This window comes from Coptis chinensis, chromosome 8 (assembly GCF_015680905.1).
Source record: "Coptis chinensis isolate HL-2020 chromosome 8, ASM1568090v1, whole genome shotgun sequence".
Lineage (NCBI taxonomy): Eukaryota > Viridiplantae > Streptophyta > Magnoliopsida > Ranunculales > Ranunculaceae > Coptis > Coptis chinensis.
The window spans coordinates 13,358,305-13,376,905 of record NC_141463.1 but is presented as its reverse complement, the minus strand read 5'-3'; the positions used below and the strand labels follow the sequence as shown (position 1 = coordinate 13,376,905).

Below are 18,601 nucleotides of genomic sequence, written 5' to 3'. Positions count from 1 at the left end.
CATTTTATTATATTGCCCATGCACTCCTTTCCAAAAAATAGGAGACCTCACGTACAATTTCTTCCCACATGTGGCTCTGAAAAGTTTCTTTATCGACGACACCAAATTTATCCAATCATGTCTCCAACAGAAACAAAACTCACATGGAATATGGAGTTTGACTATTTATATTAAAGGGCAAATCAATAATAATTGGAGAAGTAGTGTTTGAGGTTAACAGAATCAGTATTATTGTCGCATATATATAGCAATTAGATGCACCTTTGGAGTTAGTCTAAATTATTGAATTTGCAGTTTGCACTAACAAATATAATGAAGTGCACACATGCATGCACAGATGGACCAAAAGCTATAAAAAGAAGAGAGAAGGTTGTCCTAAGAATGCGCCAAGTTTTGCTGGCCGAGAAATGAGGCTGCCACTCCCTCCAAAATTAGACACTATGAATTCGAAACGCACAGAAAATATTATCTATCTGTATCACACCCAAATTATGATGGAGATCATCAAACCTTAACATCATCACCTCATTCATTGCATTGCGTTTTCTAGGGTTCCAATCTTCTCTGGGTTAATCCTAGAATTCGCTTCATGGTAATTCCCCATCCTTATTATTATTATTATTATTGTTTTCTGGTATATTTATGCTAATATGATGTATTTTGCAATTAATATTTGTTATAATGGTAATGTGTTTGTTCGACTCAGCGTTTTGAGCTTTCATAATGTGTCATAATGGATATAGAATTGTAGTTGCTGAATGAATCAATTAATTAATTACAACAATGCGTTTATAGGAAATGCGGTCTCTGCTTAAAGATTTTCGCGACAAGTCAGTGTGGATTATAGGAAGATACTAAAACACACTTCTTCTTTTCAATATTTATATCGTATTCTTCATCTTCATATTGGTTTTCTTACTTACTCTTTGCTACTTGAACAACTTTTTTTTGCACATAGGTGGGGAATAACCGAATAACTAGTTTATTTGAGCATTATATTCATCAAGCGGGAAATGCATTCTATACATTTACGAAGAAAATTTGTGTTTTTCATATATGAGTTCCTTTCAAAACTTCTTCTCTCTGCTGAGAAAGGAGAAGATGGTATATGTAAATGCCAAAAGACTTATTGCTATTTAATGGTGAGATTCTATATTGCAGGTAATGTATAGCTAAACACCTTCAAAACTATTTTAGATCAGTCGCAATGGGATTGAAACTTTCGAAGCCAGGTGTGGGGAAGGCAGGGAACACAGTGGTGCACCATAGTCATTTTCACCTGCTCAGTTTTCTCACAAGAAAGTTCTACCTTCATCATCTGGTCTCTAAGCAAAGGAGGCGAATGCTTGTTGACGGTTATGATCTTGACATGTCATACATCACTGATCGCGTATTGGCGATGTCATTCCCTGCAGAACGTACGCGGGCAATGTATAGGAATCCTCTTTGGCAGGTCAAGTCTGTGTTAGACATGAGGCACCCAGGGCATTACAAGGTACTCATTGCTTCCGTGGCAACATTTATATAACCCGATGTACTGTGTTGTACTCACTCTATGTTCTACTGCTTCTGTCTATGAATTTTAAAGTTAATGAGAAAGTCATAAGACAGAGATTTCTTCTTTTGGAATAAAAAAGAACTTGTTATGTATATAAGCTAATTTTTTTGCACTTATTTAGTTCTATTTTCATTTCTTTCTATCAGAAGATGTTCCAGCATAGAATGACAGGAACTCCTGTTTATCAAAATATTTAGTTTCACTATATCTTTGCAGCTATTTAAATCTACAAACTTGTTTTCTTCCTTGGCCTTTCCTTGTTACATACTACAGCATCAAATACATCTTCGGTCTTCCTTAATACAATTTATTTTTTCTTTGGATAAATCAAATGAAAATTATATTTATATAGCTAACGGTTCCCTACTACCATGATCAATTCCGAAAAAGATCTGCACTGTTTTCCTTATTTTGTCTTGGGTTTCTTTTTGTAGGTCTACAACTTGTGTGTAGAAGAAAGCTATGATCCGTCTCATTTCCATGGCCGCGTTGAGATCTTCCCATTTGATGATAACCATGTTCCTTCTCTTGATATGATCAAGGCTTTCTGTGAAAGTGTGCATTCATGGCTAGCTAGTGATGCAAAGAATGTTGCAGTTATCCATTGCATGGTATGGCTCACTAACTTTATTTCATTTGTCCTACTGTTTCAAGAGTGCCCCCGCCATGTTTGTTCTGGGCACGTTGACCTGATCAGTATCTTTGATTGCCATAATTTTTTCTCAACCTGGTTTAAAAACATTTCCAAATAAACAAATAGCCCAAGTAATTAGAATTTTATAATAAATGATATGCGACTTTTGACTTGCCCAAATTGGTCAACTTCAGAACAATCAAATCATGTTAGTATTCTCGTCGGTGAACTCAGCAAGTCTTGCTTTCATTTAGAGAGATATGAGAACAGTTTTGTAACAGACTCCTGCAAGTATATAATTTCCCTGTCGTGGACAAATCATAATCCAAGAACATGAATGCTTACTAGGCTCATGGCAATCCTAAATTTAAAATCAAATTTTATATTTGTGCAGTGGAGTTACAATGTAGATACAGAGTTTTGAACACGGGCTCTGTGAAGAAAGAATATACATGCAATGAAATTACTTCTGTATATTTTACGTTATATATTAGTCTCAGTACTGACCACTTAACTTTTCCAGGCAGGGAAAGGTCGGACTGGCTTAATGGTTTGTGCCTATCTGGTTTACTGTGGCATGTCAGCAGAGGAGGCTCTTCAGCTGTATGCAGACAAACGGACTGTCAACAATGAAGGAGTAAGTCTTAATATATTCGTGCTGGGGATGTTACCCTTGGTTATCTCATTTTGGAGTTTTTCATTGACAGTCAAAATGGTATGTATGGTTTGATGTGTTGGCCATGGATGCCATCTTGATCATCTATTCCTCGTTGTATGAGCTGTCAAGATTGCATCCTTTCGTTTTTACTGTCAAATTTCATGGCTTGCCATAACTTGACATTATATGTATAACATGAGGACTACTCAGGTCCAACCCCATATAAAGACACCGCCAATTGCATAACTATGGCATGTTTTTTTTCTTCTTCTGATCTTTGATGCTGGCTGGGTTCAAGCCCCAGACCTCTGGTATCATCACCCAGAGCTTTTACGGACTTTGCAAGTCGGCACCTGCACATGATGTGCAATATCACTCACAGTTGAAGATTGAAGTCAAAAAGTTCACCCATTTCCTCTGGTGATGACCAAGCTTTCATTGAGAATCCAAGTATTTAGGTCCTGGTGTTTAGAACAAAATTTAACTTCCTGGAAATGTGACAATTTCTGTGATACCCAACGTTATGTCTACGAAGGTATACTGGAAAGGTAGCTACCCCAGAAGGGCTGGTGGTTGCACCAAGAGTTTAGTCCCACTTCCATTATGAACTGTCCGAAGGATGGAATCGCAAGTGGTTGACTGGATTCTACTTAGCACCAAGCCTTTTCAAGAAAACTTCATACCTCTAGCTTGCAGGGAGGTGGTTAAATGGGCACGTTATCAGCAGTAGAGTTGAAACCACCGTCAGAGTTCCAGTAGGCCCAAACTTGACCTTGGCGAAGTTGGTTTGAATTACATACTAAGTGTCTGTGTCATTTATTGAATTTACTTTTCGGTAGTTTGCGCGAAATTAGTGTCATTATGCTAACTATTCTTAGTAGTTTGTGAATATATAGGTATATATATACCCATTCCAATTAATTCTTGTAACTGCACTAGTGTACAAGCATACTAATTTCTTACCCTTAATAGGTTTCAATACCAAGCCAGCGGCGTTATGTTGGGTATTGGTCAAGACATTGACTTGTCAGAATGAAGTTCACGGTGGACCTCCTGATGTAAACTTACCGCAACCTTGTAGTCGAGAATTGCGGAGAATCCGGCTTTATGATACAATTAACAGTAACGCCGTCTTTTTTGTTGTCTCAGAGTTGCAAAAGGCAAGTAGCGATCTTTGGTTGAATTATTTATTTATAATTTTCCTACTATCACTGCCTTAACTCAAGTTAAAGAGTATTAGACGTAGTTCACCCACACTTGCTATGCAACCTTTTGCTATATACCATGCAGGCACACAGGGCAGTTATTCCAAATGATTGGACTTGAGTCAATCCTATTGTTCCATTCAATTAGGTCTAGATACATGAATTTCAAGGTCGCTCTGGACTTAAAAGAGGATTGTTGAAGGTGCCTTATGTTTTTTTTCTTCCTCATGCATGTGCTGCCAAATTTTTTCTCTTTTATTGTTTTTAAAGTTCCATACTTTAGAAGCATGTTGGTAATGGCTGTTTGTAATCAATGGGAGTTTTGCATATTTTTTTAGTCATGCCAGCAACTAGTGATTGTTAGACCAATTGCTTTCCATTCGTAGCCTAGCTGCTTCACAAGTGTCTGCCTCAGTCAACATTATTTCTGGAGCTCTGAGCTTTCCCCACGTTTAGAAGTCTGGAGAGACATATGTTTTAGGTGGAGCTTGCACAGGAAAACATCTCAATGATTAAAAGAAACATTTTGATGATGCGAGTTAAATTATATTAGTATTGACTATTGAATGTTAGAAGAAGAAGAAGAAGAAAAAGTCTGGAGAAGAAGAGATAAAAGAATATATGACCTTGGTTCATTTCAGCCTTCTCTTACACATCTTTATATAGGAAAATAGTAGGGTTTACGCATAGAAACGATACGTACATTTGATAAAATTGAACTCCTGTCTTTGTACATGCTGTTAGTCTTCAAGATTAGAGTTTGGGTTTGTACGAAGGCAACATATGCCTCGGAATTAATAGTTTCTGCAACATTTTATCTTCTTTTTCTTGATTTCAACATATGCAAATTGCTTTAAGTTAGCAAAAGTGACTGAAAGACAGTTTTATGAAATGCTAGTAGGCAACACATATGTGAGTTGCTAGAACACCACCTCATTAGAAACAACCGTTTTGACATTAAGATTCTGCTATCAAGTATCTTAAGATGTTTAGCATAGTCCCACATGGGTTGTTTGAAGCCTTGCAGTATATTATATATGTTCCTAGGCTTCTCCACTCATTGCCAATGCCCAATTGGCCTTGAGTTGGATACCCAAATTTAATATGGTATCTGAGCAGGCATTGTATTTGGTGCAAGTTCCGTTGCAAGTTTACTCCGCCTCACTCAAATGCGATGTCCACCCGTTAGGCTCAAGTAACGCCACAAGTGAGGTGGCGTGTTGAGATCTATAAAGCCTTGCACTATAGTATAAAAGTTCTGGCTATTGTGTTTGGCCCAAAGAGCTCATTGCCCCCATTTACTCCACGTCACCCAAGTATGTTTGTCCACGTATTGGGCTCAGATACCAACCACGTGAGGGGGCGTGGTGATGTTTATTCTAGTCCCACATGGGATGTTTGAAGCCTTGTAATATAGTATATACGTTCATCGGCCTCTCCCCTCATTGCAATTGGTTTTGAGTTGGATTCCCAAACTTAATTAAGTACAGGTTATAGATCAAGATAAAAGTGGTTGTTTTTCATGAGGTGGCGCGTGTATGCAACTCATAATTGAGTTAGCCTGCTAGCATTTCTCATAGGGAAATAAGCTAATCATCCGCTTGAACCAACACAGATAGGGGCCTCAAAATGAAGCTGACTTGGTCAACCAATGAGTTTTAGACCCTTGATTTTGGACATCCTTTGTCCCCCTGTTAAGTTCTCTATGTTTCTTTGGATAATTAGTGACTGTATATTTGGGCGACATTGGAACAGGTTCCTAACCAACTGTACCAACCATGTGTGGAAGTTACTAGGAGTTGTTGTCGAGAAATCAAAAAAGGTTATCATAGAACAAACAGCCCACGATACTACCTATCCTTCATTGAAAGCGAGGAGGACGACAAGAAACCTGAAACAGAGGCACCCCGTGTTGTAGTGCAGATGGACACAGAAAGTTCAGTTATTTACCAGAAGACTTGTCTTGACTATTATTTCGAGAAACCCTTACAGGTAAGCCATCAATAACACACCCATGTCAGGCACACAGAAAATGCGTATATATGTGCAGGTTTCACAGAATGAAATAAAATGTTTTTGTTCTGGCCAGGTAACAGGGGATGTTCGAGTTATCTTTTACCAAAAGATGGTCGGTGGACGTCTATTTTATGCTTGCTTCAACACAGCTTTTATTACAGGCTGCTTACTGCAGGTACGCACATCTTTTCTTCCCGCAACTTGTTTGTGTTTACCCTAATCAACTTAGGACACGACAAATCAGTAAATCCCTAGACACATACTAATGTGATATGAAGACTATATGAAAAGAGAGTGTGTTTACACTTAATCAATATCCTAGACTTTACTTTATATTGCAGGTGCGACTTGCGAGCTAGTTGAGTTGGTAGCTTGGTAGAGTTTGTACTTGTTAGCACAGGCAAGCTTGTATTTGTTACCACATGCATGGGTTCAACACCCACCAGCACTTGGGGAGGTGTTTGTGTGTGGGTGGGGTGGGGTGGGGTGTGGGTGTGTGTGTGTGTGTGTGGGTGGGGGGGGTGTTAATTAAAATAGAAACCTTATTACGTTTGTGCTGTTCTGGTGGTGTGTGTTTCACACTTTCACTTAAAAATGTAACCTAGCTAGAATTGTTGATATAAAAAATGAAACAGCTGTCTGTATCGGTAGGCATTTTGGACGAAAGATGAGGCCTTTGGTGTAGGCAGTAGTTTTTCTTGAACTTGACATATTTCCTTTCATGTTTACTGTGAAGTCCCCATTGTTGGAAACTTTAATATTTCTCAACTATTTATGCATGTCTTTTGTTGAACCTTTACAGTTCTCTCTACGGGATATGGACAAGGTTGGGTACAACGGCAGATCTATATGTGGTCCTTCGTTCTGTTTGGAGCTGCTCTTTGGTCCTTCCAATGCAGAGCAGCAGTTTTCATCTTCAGGTGATAATCTAAGTGATGATTTGTCAGCATTGGTAACTTGAGTTTCAACAGGGTCATTTCAAATGCCGTTAACATAACTTATTGCATAGTATGCAATGGTTGACCGCAGCCTGAAGCTTAGATCTAACTTCTACCGATCTTGATCTAGCTGTCTGACCGCCTTGGTTTTTTTGTGGCGGATGGCACCAGTAAGTATCGGTATAAGGAGTCTTGTAGTTGGGAGGGGGAAACAGCTCAGGTTAATACACTACAGGGGTGATGGTGTACAGAAAACTTTGGGCTTGTACTGCATGTGCAATGAGAGGTGTGTTTGGTATATAGTCCATTTATGAAGGAGCTTATTGGCCAACTGTCTCAATTTGGTGTCATTGTTCTTGTGTGACTGTGTTTAGGTGAAGATGACATAACGTCACATACATAATTTGTTCAGGAAAAACAAACTATCCTCAGAATCATGCCTGCATGACAGTGTAGATTGCGGATCGAGTTACAGTCACTGAACTGAGTCAACTGACCATGTATGTATATTGGAGAAAATCCTCCATATCTTTATTACATTCAAACTACATTGGCGGCCTATGGGTTTGAACTGGAACTGGCCTAAGCCAGTCCATTAAAAGTCCAAGAGCCAAGCCCAACCCATAGAAACCTTACACAATACACACAGACTACATTCGTCCAGATACATAAAATTTCAAAGCTGTAAAACGCATCTCAAGGATTTCCCATCAATGAGGAGCTGAAATGCTTCATTTATCTTTGAGAATGGAAGCTCATGAGTTATGAACTCATCTAGATTCACCACCTGAAACCACCCAAATAATGCAAACAAATGTCACATAATATATACAAGGTAATGAGAGCACTTCACAGGAATTCAACATATAAACGTACTTATTATTTATTTTATACTAGGATTAAGAGTGGGACACTCACCCCACGCATGCATTCCTCGGCGAAATGAGGCAATTGGGTCTTCCCTTTGAAGTCTCCAAAGACAGATCCAACGATTTTCCGACCATCAAACAACTCCATCGGATGGATAGGCAGCATTCTTGGTGTCGGATGAATCCCCAAAATTACTGTCAATCCCCATCCCTGTAAAAATGAATTACACATAAATTTCCCTAGTTAATAGCCTATTTCAGATTACACATAGGCCCTACTCTTTTTGCTTCATGGGTTTAAAGCCCATTTACATTTTGGAAGTCAACTCAATTAAGGGATACAGGCATGCAAGCCGCCAAGGCCATGGGAAAGACAAACTCCAATCTTGTATAATCTAGTGTCATTTACTAATTAGTTCCAATATAACTATGACAGTGAAGTGATAAATTGATAACATATTTCTGATATTGTATGAAATTGTATTATTATCTGAGAAGCTTTCATGATGTAACCACTAGCCAATTCTTCAATTTGCATAAAATTAAACTAGAGATTATTCAAGGAATATCAACTGTCATTATCGAAATAATTTGAATAATACATAAAATTAAAAATAAAATCCACACTGTCCTCATCATGGATTTAAATATGGCAATCTATGTTCAGATTATGCACTTGTTCCAATAGAATCAGGCTGGTGGCTAGTCAACTAACTATAATTAACAATGTCAAGTATTTGACATAAAAAACTTTAGTATGCTGAATATGTCATGAAATATAATTAACAAAATTGTACTCACGCGAGTTTTGTCAGAAAAAACGATTGCTGAAATGGGATATAGATGAACTCATATAATACTAAGTTTTTATGGGATGTGTAATATGTATATTTTATACAGTATTATCCCCCACAAGATGAGCCAATTAGGATTTTTTTCTCACTAGATGGAGAAATTAGGATTTTCTTTCCAAATACACAAAAAAAAATTAGCTCATCTAGCTAGTGAGGGTAATACTCATTAATCCTTTATAATATTGTTACTCAAATATAAGGTTTAATACAAGGCATATAGTCATATTAAATAACTGAAAAGCCTGTTTGAAACTAGAATTTGTAACTTCTCGAAGGTATGCTCAATTTATTTTTTTGATCGGCAAAATTATAATTCATTTTATTAATGTCTTTAAAGTACATTGCCGACATGAGCTCCAATCCATCACAACTTTAAGACTAGCCACGGTTGCCCAGGAATGTTTACCAGTGGGAGCTATTGACTAAGCCCAAAGAAGTGAGAACAGGATAGACACAAACCAGGAATTGCAATGAGCTAGGGAGCTCCTCATAGAATCACAAACTCATTATTCATAGATCTAGCAAAGCATCTAGCTGAAGACCACAACAGAAATCACTAGTAGACTTCATCCTCCCACGCACCCATTGAGTGCCTTGGACAAAAGAAGTATGCCACTATATGGAACAGAAATCTGGTGGTCTGCTCATTTTCACAAGGCATATTCGGGAATTTCATTGTTTCGAACAAATCAGCTAAGGTGCCTATAGAACGTTTGTGAACTTTCAAAATTAGGACTTCTATTTTGGCTCATTATATCAACCATCTAGACAAACATAAGTTCTGTCAACGACTCGAGGTCAATGGCACCATCGTAACATCAAGGTCACATGTTATATGATGCAAGTGTTAAAAAAAAAGTGTTGGATATGAATAATTAATTAATTATGATGATGATGATATATTTTTACTTTTCTTAGCTTGTTATACGGATCTCGATCACGTAAAAACAAAATGCCTCTCTCAACTTGATATTTGGGATGATTCTCAACTTAAAAAGAAGACAAACCTATTCAAATCAACCTAGATATTTGAAGTCTAGCCCAGGTCAGAGTTCCATGGTCTATCATTGACAATAGACTTGTGCAAGAACCGCAAATTTTGGGTTGAGACCAAAAAAAACACGCCACCCTCTATCCGGGATTGCATAAATGAAAGAGTGTTTCTACATCAACTTACACTTTTGAACCGAATTTGTGAACACACTGACGTGGCAAACAGAGAGACTTTGATTTTCAGTACTTCTTTGACCAATACACACGCACCCCCTGCCTGATGAGTGCCACTTCAGTGTGTTCACAAATTCGGTTCAAAAGATTCGGTTGCTATAGAATTTTAGTAAATGAAAATATCAAAAAAGAATGAAAACAAATCAGAACTAAATGCCTAAAATATATTTTCGTTCACTACTTCTGTCTAGCAACTCGGTTTGGATCCTCCTTAACCGTTGATTATTATTATGGTGGCATTTCAAATTTTTTGGTCACTTAATTTGATTTTTCCATGCTTGTTCAAAGTCGTTTGATGAGCATGGTATAGATCATGGTTAAGAACCCTTAAGAATAGGTCCCAATTCACGAAATGGAAAACATCTTGACGCGTGTACGGATGAATATAGACGTATATAATCGTATACGTACATCATGAGTTGACAAAAAAGCCTCACGAAGAACGTCCAAATTTCCAGAACACTCAAAAGTGTAGTGTACCCCTCCATCGGTCAATTCCTTTATTTCCTGTACAAATAATGGAACAATTAATTTCTGATAGAATATAATACTGATGTAGATAGATATATCATATATGTATTCTTGTGGTGTCGTCAGGGCCGGTTTTGGGGCAAGGCCAACTAGGCGGCCGCCTAGGACCCCTGAGTCAAAACCCAATAATAAGGCCCCCATTCAGTGCTTGGGTCTGGGGTTATCTACTATATATCAAATGATCTGGATACAAAAATACTCACAGATAGAGAAATTAAAATAGCAACCAACTACACTAAATAATTTTGGATGCTTATTAGGCATTTAAAATATTTTTGTAGCATAAATAATAGGTTATTTAGTTCCTTTTTAAGAATTTGCCTTGGGCCCCCACAATCTCAGAGCCGGCCCTGGGTGTCGTTATTGTTTTTACTGACATTTTTTATAGTACATAATTTGGTTGGTTGCCGAGTAATGGCATCTTCAAAATAATAGCAACAGACATCAAGGCTGTTGTGTATTAGCGGCACCACCGACAATGTAGGCCGAGAACAAGCAAAAGGGACAATTCTCTGCCCTTAAATCACTCTTAAAACTAATTGTTTTTCCAAAATCTCCGACGGTAAAATATCAAGTTTATCCCATACACGGAATGAAAAACGACCCGACTTATTTAGGTATGCACATCCAGCATGCATATGCACAATAGTCAACATGCATTATCTAATGGAATATGCACATTCAGTATCCATACCTATTGTCATATTGTGTTATACACAACAACAATCAGTGTGTCTATCGATTGAAGTATGCATAACAATCAATGTGCTTATACACACACATTCAATGTGCAAAACAATTAGTGGACATTACCTAATGAGGTATGCACATTCAGTGTGTACCTATTGGGGTATGCACACACAATGACATACAATGCAAGATAAGCAATGTATTGTATGATAAGTATTTTTTTTATTATTATTATTATCCAAATTGAAGTATATATGCACATACAAAGTGCACAAAACAATAGAATGGTAAAATCGATTTTTGTTTTTTTTTTTTAAATCCGGATTATTTGTCCTTATAAGTTATTTACACTTGAAAATATGCATTTTTTAGTTATTTGTATTTGAAATGTGTCTTTTGAGTGATTTTGAAAACTTACTGTGATAGAAAGTGATTTTAACCCAAAATTGGCTTTTTCTTTACCAATTTCTTGAACAACATAATACATGTGCTTGTGGACACTATAGCAACACTTTAGGAGTGTAAGTCACACACATTATATTAACTATATAAGCTCAAACAGACGCGCGAAATCATTGATGGCAAAAAATAAAAGAACAAAAAAAAAAACTTACCTCATGCACCGGCCTATTCAAATCTTTTGGGTTGATAAATTCTGTCATACCCATTGCTTTACCTGGATTAATTTGTTCAAATAATTAGAGGGAAAATAACACAAAAAAGAGAGTGTAGCATTAAGACTTCTAAAACAAACTAACAATCACTGAAAATAGTAAATAAACCTTTGATGAACTTGTCTTTGTTGATATCAACACCTATAATTCGAGTAGCACCTCTGGACTTTGCTCCAGCAGCGGCCTGTGTATACCATTGACCAATATTAATGGAAGTAAATACTTTACAAAATGATTAATTAAAGAAACAAAAATAAAATATTGTTTGAGCTTGGTTTTGGACTTACCGCAAGTCCAACAGCACCCAAACCGAATATTGCTACACTTGCCCCAGAGTGAACGTTGGCCGTGTTCCATACTGCTCCAACTCCTACAACCAAAGTCAAGAAATCTCACTGTCTCATTTCATGATGTGCAGTGTCCGATTTAAAATTGCAACTAGTTTTTATTACTGAATTAGAAGTATCCAAAGTCTAAATTAAGTATTGGACTCCCATTGTGTTGGAAATGAAGCCAACCATAGTCGTCAGAAGCAGACAAGCAAATGGGCATTCCCACTTCTACCAAGTCCTGACTTACATATAGGAACGAAATAATTTTCTTCTTCAATGTCGACAAAATGGATTTTTTTTCTATAACAAAATAGATTTTTTCCGGATGGCAACTCATATCCAAATAATTATTAAGAGATCTACGCCTCCTTGTACTGTTGTACAATGGTTCATTATCAATTCTATTATTTAGTCAAATATATGAATTGAACAGCTTTGGAGGCCCATCACTATAAATAGATAAATTCCACTATCTCATAAAGTATTGCCCGACCTAAGCACCAAGTAACTTCCCTTTCCGCCAAAAATTCCAAGTTATGAGGTGATTGTGCATAGATATTTCAGGCATTTGGATTCACTTACAATTAAGGGTACCGTACAATTAAAGGGAATTAAGCTTGTTCTCTTTAATTTCTTTCTATAGCAAAGAAGTAAGGTGATAATCTAAAATCTCAACCAGTTATTTCTTTTCTTTATTTTTAAATGTTTTTTTTTCATACATCTACTTTAGTACCGCCACTAACGGATTTCTACCATATTTATATTGTGTGAGATCATTTGAAATTGTACCTGTAGAAACTCCACAACTTAGAAGGCTCATCTTCTTTAGAGGAGCTTTTGAGTCTATCTTCACAACACAAGCAGAGTCAAGGACAGTGTATTCACTAAATGTAGAAGTGCTGAGGAAATGGTAGATAGGTTTTCCATCTGGAGTCGAAAATCTAGGCTTGCCATCGATATCCATGACGCTTTTCATCGGGTTAACTCGATATTTCCCACAAAGATTTGTCTTCTCTGACTTACAATATACACAATCTCCACACTCTCCGTTAAATATTGGTATCACATGGTCACCTTCTTTCATGTCGACCACTCCTTCCCCAACGCTTTCAACAATTCTGTAACATGATAAAATGAAGTGGCAAGTGAGTGTAAAATCTTAAGTATATTTTGGCAATGTTGAAGAAGATTTTGAATATACCCTGCAGCTTCATGGCCTAGAATTCGAGGATAAACACGTTGATTTTCGTTCTGTCAAATGAAATTTGTAGCATAAGGATTGATCTTTTTGTATAGGAATAATGAATTTAGATGGGATCTTATTTCTTACCTCTCCTATCCAGGCACTAAGATCAGTGTGACATATAGAAGTGTAGAGGATCTTGATTCTAACTTCCATTTTTTGAGGTGGAGCAACTTGCACTTCTTCTATAACTAATGGCTCTTCGGGACCATACACTACAGCAGCTGAAACACGATACACATATAAACATATGAACAACTCTGCTTGATATATATATATAAGGTTATCCTGATAGTGAACATAAACATGGTAATGAGATGGGAAGAAATATGAGAGATTGGATCACTTACCTTTACAATTGATAACCTTCCCTCTCGTTTCACCTGGCACAGAAAGGCCATTATTGGTGGATTCATCACTCATGCTTCCCATTTTTCTTTGCTCTTTGTTATTGGTTGCTTGCTTGATTTGAGATATCTAGTTGTGTACTTATAGATAGTGAAGGATAGGAGTTTAAACTTTTAAGTTTATGGTTAACCCAACTTTGTTTGGGACCGACCAATTAACTACGGTCAACATATTAATTGTAGATGCAGCTATGCAAGTGTTCGTTCAATAGTTTGAATAGAAAACTGCATACACAAATAGTTGACTCTTCGCAACTTGGCACACGTGAAAAAACCTCAAAAGTATGTAAAATTTTTAGTATGTAAAAAAACAAGCGCAGTCGTGAATATTCCTGTACTACCCGTTGTTGATCCCGAGGGACAGACGGGACTAGATTAGCCGAAAGATGGTTATCGGTTCAATGACGATTTTTGTAGGGTACTAGCCTACTAGGGTGTTCCTGAGAGAAAAAAATTGCAACAGCGCAAAACTTTGTTCAGAAAATTTTAAAATAAATATGATGCGATAATCCTTCTTTATGGGAAGACAGGTGATCACCGATACCATAATCCCTAAGAAAGACATATAATTAGGACTGGAACTGGTATGCGCTATAGTCTTCACACTCACTAACCTCAAGGAAATGTCCTTGATTATGGATTATTTTGGGGCTGGAAGCAGGTGTTTATGATGATTTCGCAAGGGGTCATTTTGGCATGGTTTAGGCATTTAGCATATTATTAGTGTTAGAGTTGACATGACAACGCGTGTACAAGATAGCATTTAATGGTTGGTCACCTCATTAAAGTTTGCGTTCTCGCAGCTGTGTCTTTCTGGCTGCAGGAACAGAATGCGGTGTGAAGGGTGAAGCCAGAGCCGGCTCTACCCCATAACATAATAAGGAGCTGCTTAGGGCTTGCAGCCCAAAGGGCCCCAATATATTTTAGCTCACAGCCCATTATTGTTTTATTAGCCAAAAAAAAAAAAAAAAAAAAAAAAAACTCTTATTATTATTGTTTTTCATTTATTTTAATCTTTAGATAAATGTTTTTACATTGGAAAATTGAAAACTATAAAATCACGTTAAACACTTTCGTTTCCCTCGCATTTTCGCATTCTCCAAAAAAATACATACATGTCTCTATAATTTATTAAAATTATTCATCACTCTATAACAAATAATCAAATATGGGGCATTAAAGCCAACACTTCAATCTTACCTCTATTATTCTTTTGTCTTTTTTGGTTTTTTTTCTATAATCCATCATTATATATATTGTTTTATTTGGTATAAAATTTTTCTTCTCTCTCTCTTGTGCATTTTTTTGTTAAATTAATTTATTGAAGTTTCAAATTTATGAGATGACTATTCAATAAAGAAAAAAAATAAAAAATAAAAGTTAGGATCAATTTTTATAATAATTATTATATTCTAAATTCTTTGTTAAATAAATTGAGATTTGCATTCATATGAAATAACGTAAACAAATCCATAAAATGTAACAATTTTATTAGTATATATTAATATTATAAGGCCTATATTCAAACTTTGCTTAGGGCCCCCGATTGCCTTTAGCTGCCCCTGGTGAAGCAAGTAGTGTAGAAGAAACTGAATGCAAATGCCTACTCTGAGCAGCTAAATGGAGCAGGAAGTTCTACGCCACCAAACTAGAAGTACAAATGGATGAAAGGTCTGCTATTACTTACCTAAAATAGCAGAAGGCTAGCTTGGCCTGGAAATCAAAGCTCCTATTATATGATGCACCAGATATTATTACTACCTATGATGCTTTCTGTTTTAATTGGGTGCCAAGAAACACTAATATAGTTGCACACCAACTTGCTTTTTATGGTAACTCAATCTCTTCACCTATAGAATGGATGGATGTACCTCCTCCATGACTAATGGATGTATTAGACACGAAGAGATCTTTTGTAACATCTCTGCTAAATTAATGTATATATAACTGTTGATTACCAATTCAAAATACAAAAACAAAAGCGGTGTAAGGGTGTTGTCTAAAAAACAAAAAATGCACTACTCTTTGTTTACCCTTGATGCCGAGATTAACCTACATGCTCTTTCCAAATTGAACACAATAACATTACAACATCTTAAATGTTAGTGAAAGTGTGAAACAACCCAATTACCGCCAAACATAGCTTAAATAGTGAGTCCGGTTCCTCTATAACCGGATACAGAGATTAATCTCTGTAACCGTGTTATTTAACCATTGGATCGTCTCGAAATACATGAATTCGTGTTAGTCTGATTTTTTTCGCTAGAATTTCGTGTTAGTCTGTTATGTATCATGGTTTGCTACAAATTGGAACAGAGCAATATCAAATTTAGCCGATTTGAAACCTTCAGATATTTTAATTTCAGGTACAAAATGTTGATACAAATAGTTGATAGATCTTCTGATCGTGACTTCTGAGTAGTGTTGAATAAAGATAAAAGCAGGACCTACTTTTGTATAGGATATTCAGCTCCAGAAGTAAACCATAACACAAAGATTCCGCCAAACAAAACTTTTGGCTATGTAGTTTGGTCATTGGGCAAATTTAATCCTACATCACACCATCTTTTTTGTACCAAATTTGATTTTAACTTTAATTTTGTAAATTACAGTATAACCGATACATGCTTGGGGTATGATTTTTTTTTTTTTTTTTGCTAACCGGGTGTCCGGGGCGCACCTCGACTAATCCCGGGGCTTTGGTTGGAAATTCGACTAGGTACTGCCTCACCAGTGGACTTGAGGGGAATGGAACTAGTGACTATTGAAGAGCAAACCCAAGGCCGGACCAATTGTGCTACCCTTTCCAAGGTTCCAAAGTTAAATTCTGGCTCCCAAGCCGCCCAAAAATACAAAATTTCTGCATATAGAACTTTGAAGTTTGAACTGGCCGTTTACGAGGCAAAATGGTGCAATATATTTTACCCACTTGATATGATAAATACACTATACAATGTTGATTTTTTAAAGGGTACCCTTTTTAAATGAGCTAGTCTTCAGTGCGCGTGATGTATGGCTACGCACAATTCCTGACCACATATTTTCCAACCTGTAACCGGTAGCCGAAGTGCTCACCTAAGGGTAGCATTGGCATTTCACATATTTTCATTCATCCCCAATTAATCGTATTTTCTATTCTTCTCAATTAGATTGCGCGCCCAAATCTTCTCACCCCTTTCACCTCTTCTTAAATTCATGGTCAATCATTTATTTCTTTCACTCTCTAAAGTTTACAAAGGGCGACGAGAGCAAAAAAGAGTGACAACAACCAACAACACTACACGGCTTGAATACGCTCAACATTGAGGTTAGTTTATCATCCAATCAATCGGGTCGATTTAATCTTTCCTCTTCTCTTTTAAGGTACATTAGAATTTTTCATATTTAGGTCGCTTTGTACTAAAAAAAGTTTTCTTTATTTAGGTAGGCCCTATGACTAATCGAATAAGGCTCGATGATGACGAAGAGTTTCTTAGAAGTCTATGTTTCAAAGTTTTAGCGTGATGATGAAAGTGATTCTCCGGATGTGGAATCAACTGTTTCCCCGATGGAGAATGAAAATATTGACAATGAAGTGATAGCGATCTTGAAGAGTCCGATACATATAGGGCTTATATAGAAGACAAAGCAACATTTTTATCTATGCGCTCAAGACCTCTGACGAGGCCTACACTATTTATAATGAGTATGCCAAATCGGTTGGCTTCGATGTTCGTAAGGATGTTTATAGAATTCATCCAAATGGAGTTGCTATTAAGCGGAGATTTGTGTGTTCATCCGAAGGTCAACGACATGCGATAAACTCCAATCGATGACACCCAAAAAGAACACCCGCACAGTCACTAGGTTCAATTGTAAAGCCCGTGATTGTTGTTGTTTTGATTCTCAAGCAAAGTTGTGGACGTGAAAGAGTTTATTGGGGAACACACACATCCACTTGTACCGTGATCCGAAGTTCAATGTTTCTTCGGTCACATAGAAATGTGAGTCGAGAAGCGTTGAATTTGCTACATGCCTAAATGATGTCGGTGTTAAGTGAAATGCCAAGTGATGGGTCACTATGCACATATAGCTGAGGTTTCCTTTAATGTTGGTTTTACGAAAAAAGACTTGTATAACAAAATGGGAAAAGAGAGGAGAAGTCGCTGTATTGATGGCGACGCCAACACACTGCTTGCCAACTTAGAGGACAAGGTGAAGTTAGATCCTTTATTTCATTACAACTATGAGTTAAATGCGAAGTGGGCAAATGGTGGGCTGTTTTGTTTGATTCCACCTCCCTTTGGATTCATCAGAGCTATGGTGATGTGTTGTTGTTTGATTCAACATACAGGAGCAATCGGTACCAGATGCCGATCATTGTGTTTGCTGGAATCAACAACCACCTACAGACTATAGTTTTTGGTTTTGCTTTGATCATAAGTGAGTGCGACGACACTTATAAGTGGGTATTGAAATCATTTATTGACGAATGTGGTGAACACCCTAAATCGGTCATTACCGATGGTGACGCAAATGATTCGTAAAACTTTGAAATCTATTCTTCCGGATTCGAACACCGGGTCGTGCTCTTGGCACGATTGAAAAATTGCATCACCAATGTCAAAATCCTGGATTTGCAAATGAGTTCACTCTATTATGTTTATGAAATGTTCTCTCGGAGAGTTCAAGAAAGGTGGAGACAAACTAGTGGAAAAATACAAAGTTAGTCATAACACATGGGTGATAAAGGTACGTAAGAAACGGGCGAGGTGGGCGCGAATCG

At 37.0% G+C, this 18,601-nt stretch overlaps 2 protein-coding genes and 1 long non-coding RNA gene across 5 annotated transcripts; 2 read left to right on the top strand and 1 right to left on the bottom strand.

Annotated features, from left to right (window-relative positions):
* Window positions 1-369: 369 nt before the first annotated feature.
* On the top strand, window positions 370-7,747 carry LOC147480043 (phosphatidylinositol 3,4,5-trisphosphate 3-phosphatase and protein-tyrosine-phosphatase PTEN1-like). The gene is given in 9 exon segments (XM_086575815.1): window positions 370-592; window positions 1,162-1,495; window positions 1,993-2,169; window positions 2,716-2,829; window positions 3,823-3,859; window positions 3,862-4,010; window positions 5,811-6,047; window positions 6,145-6,246; window positions 6,874-7,747. Coding segments are annotated over 8 exon segments (1,263 nt in total). The 5' UTR covers window positions 370-592; window positions 1,162-1,207; the 3' UTR covers window positions 7,033-7,747.
* Window positions 7,494-13,938, bottom strand: LOC147480042 (alcohol dehydrogenase-like 3). Of its 2 annotated transcripts, XM_086575816.1 has the most exons (10): window positions 13,780-13,938; window positions 13,517-13,653; window positions 13,388-13,437; window positions 12,976-13,304; window positions 12,142-12,224; window positions 11,963-12,038; window positions 11,795-11,856; window positions 10,371-10,466; window positions 7,928-8,089; window positions 7,494-7,796 (listed from the first exon to the last, which is right to left on the bottom strand). In XM_086575816.1, the coding sequence occupies exons 1-10, from the start codon at window positions 13,859-13,861 to the stop codon at window positions 7,686-7,688; spliced, it is 1,188 nt and encodes a 395-aa protein (XP_086431942.1). In that variant the 5' UTR covers window positions 13,862-13,938; the 3' UTR covers window positions 7,494-7,685. The 2 variants fall into 2 exon arrangements, with proteins under 2 accessions (XP_086431942.1, XP_086431943.1); XM_086575817.1 differs by lacking the exon at window positions 10,371-10,466.
* Window positions 12,236-15,817, top strand: LOC147480041 (uncharacterized). Of its 2 annotated transcripts, none has more exons than XR_015203710.1 (2): window positions 12,236-12,841; window positions 15,453-15,817. It is a non-coding gene; the product is annotated as an uncharacterized LOC147480041 (long non-coding RNA). The 2 variants fall into 2 exon arrangements; XR_015203709.1 differs by having other exon boundaries at window positions 15,374-15,817.
* Window positions 15,818-18,601: the final 2,784 nt, after the last annotated feature.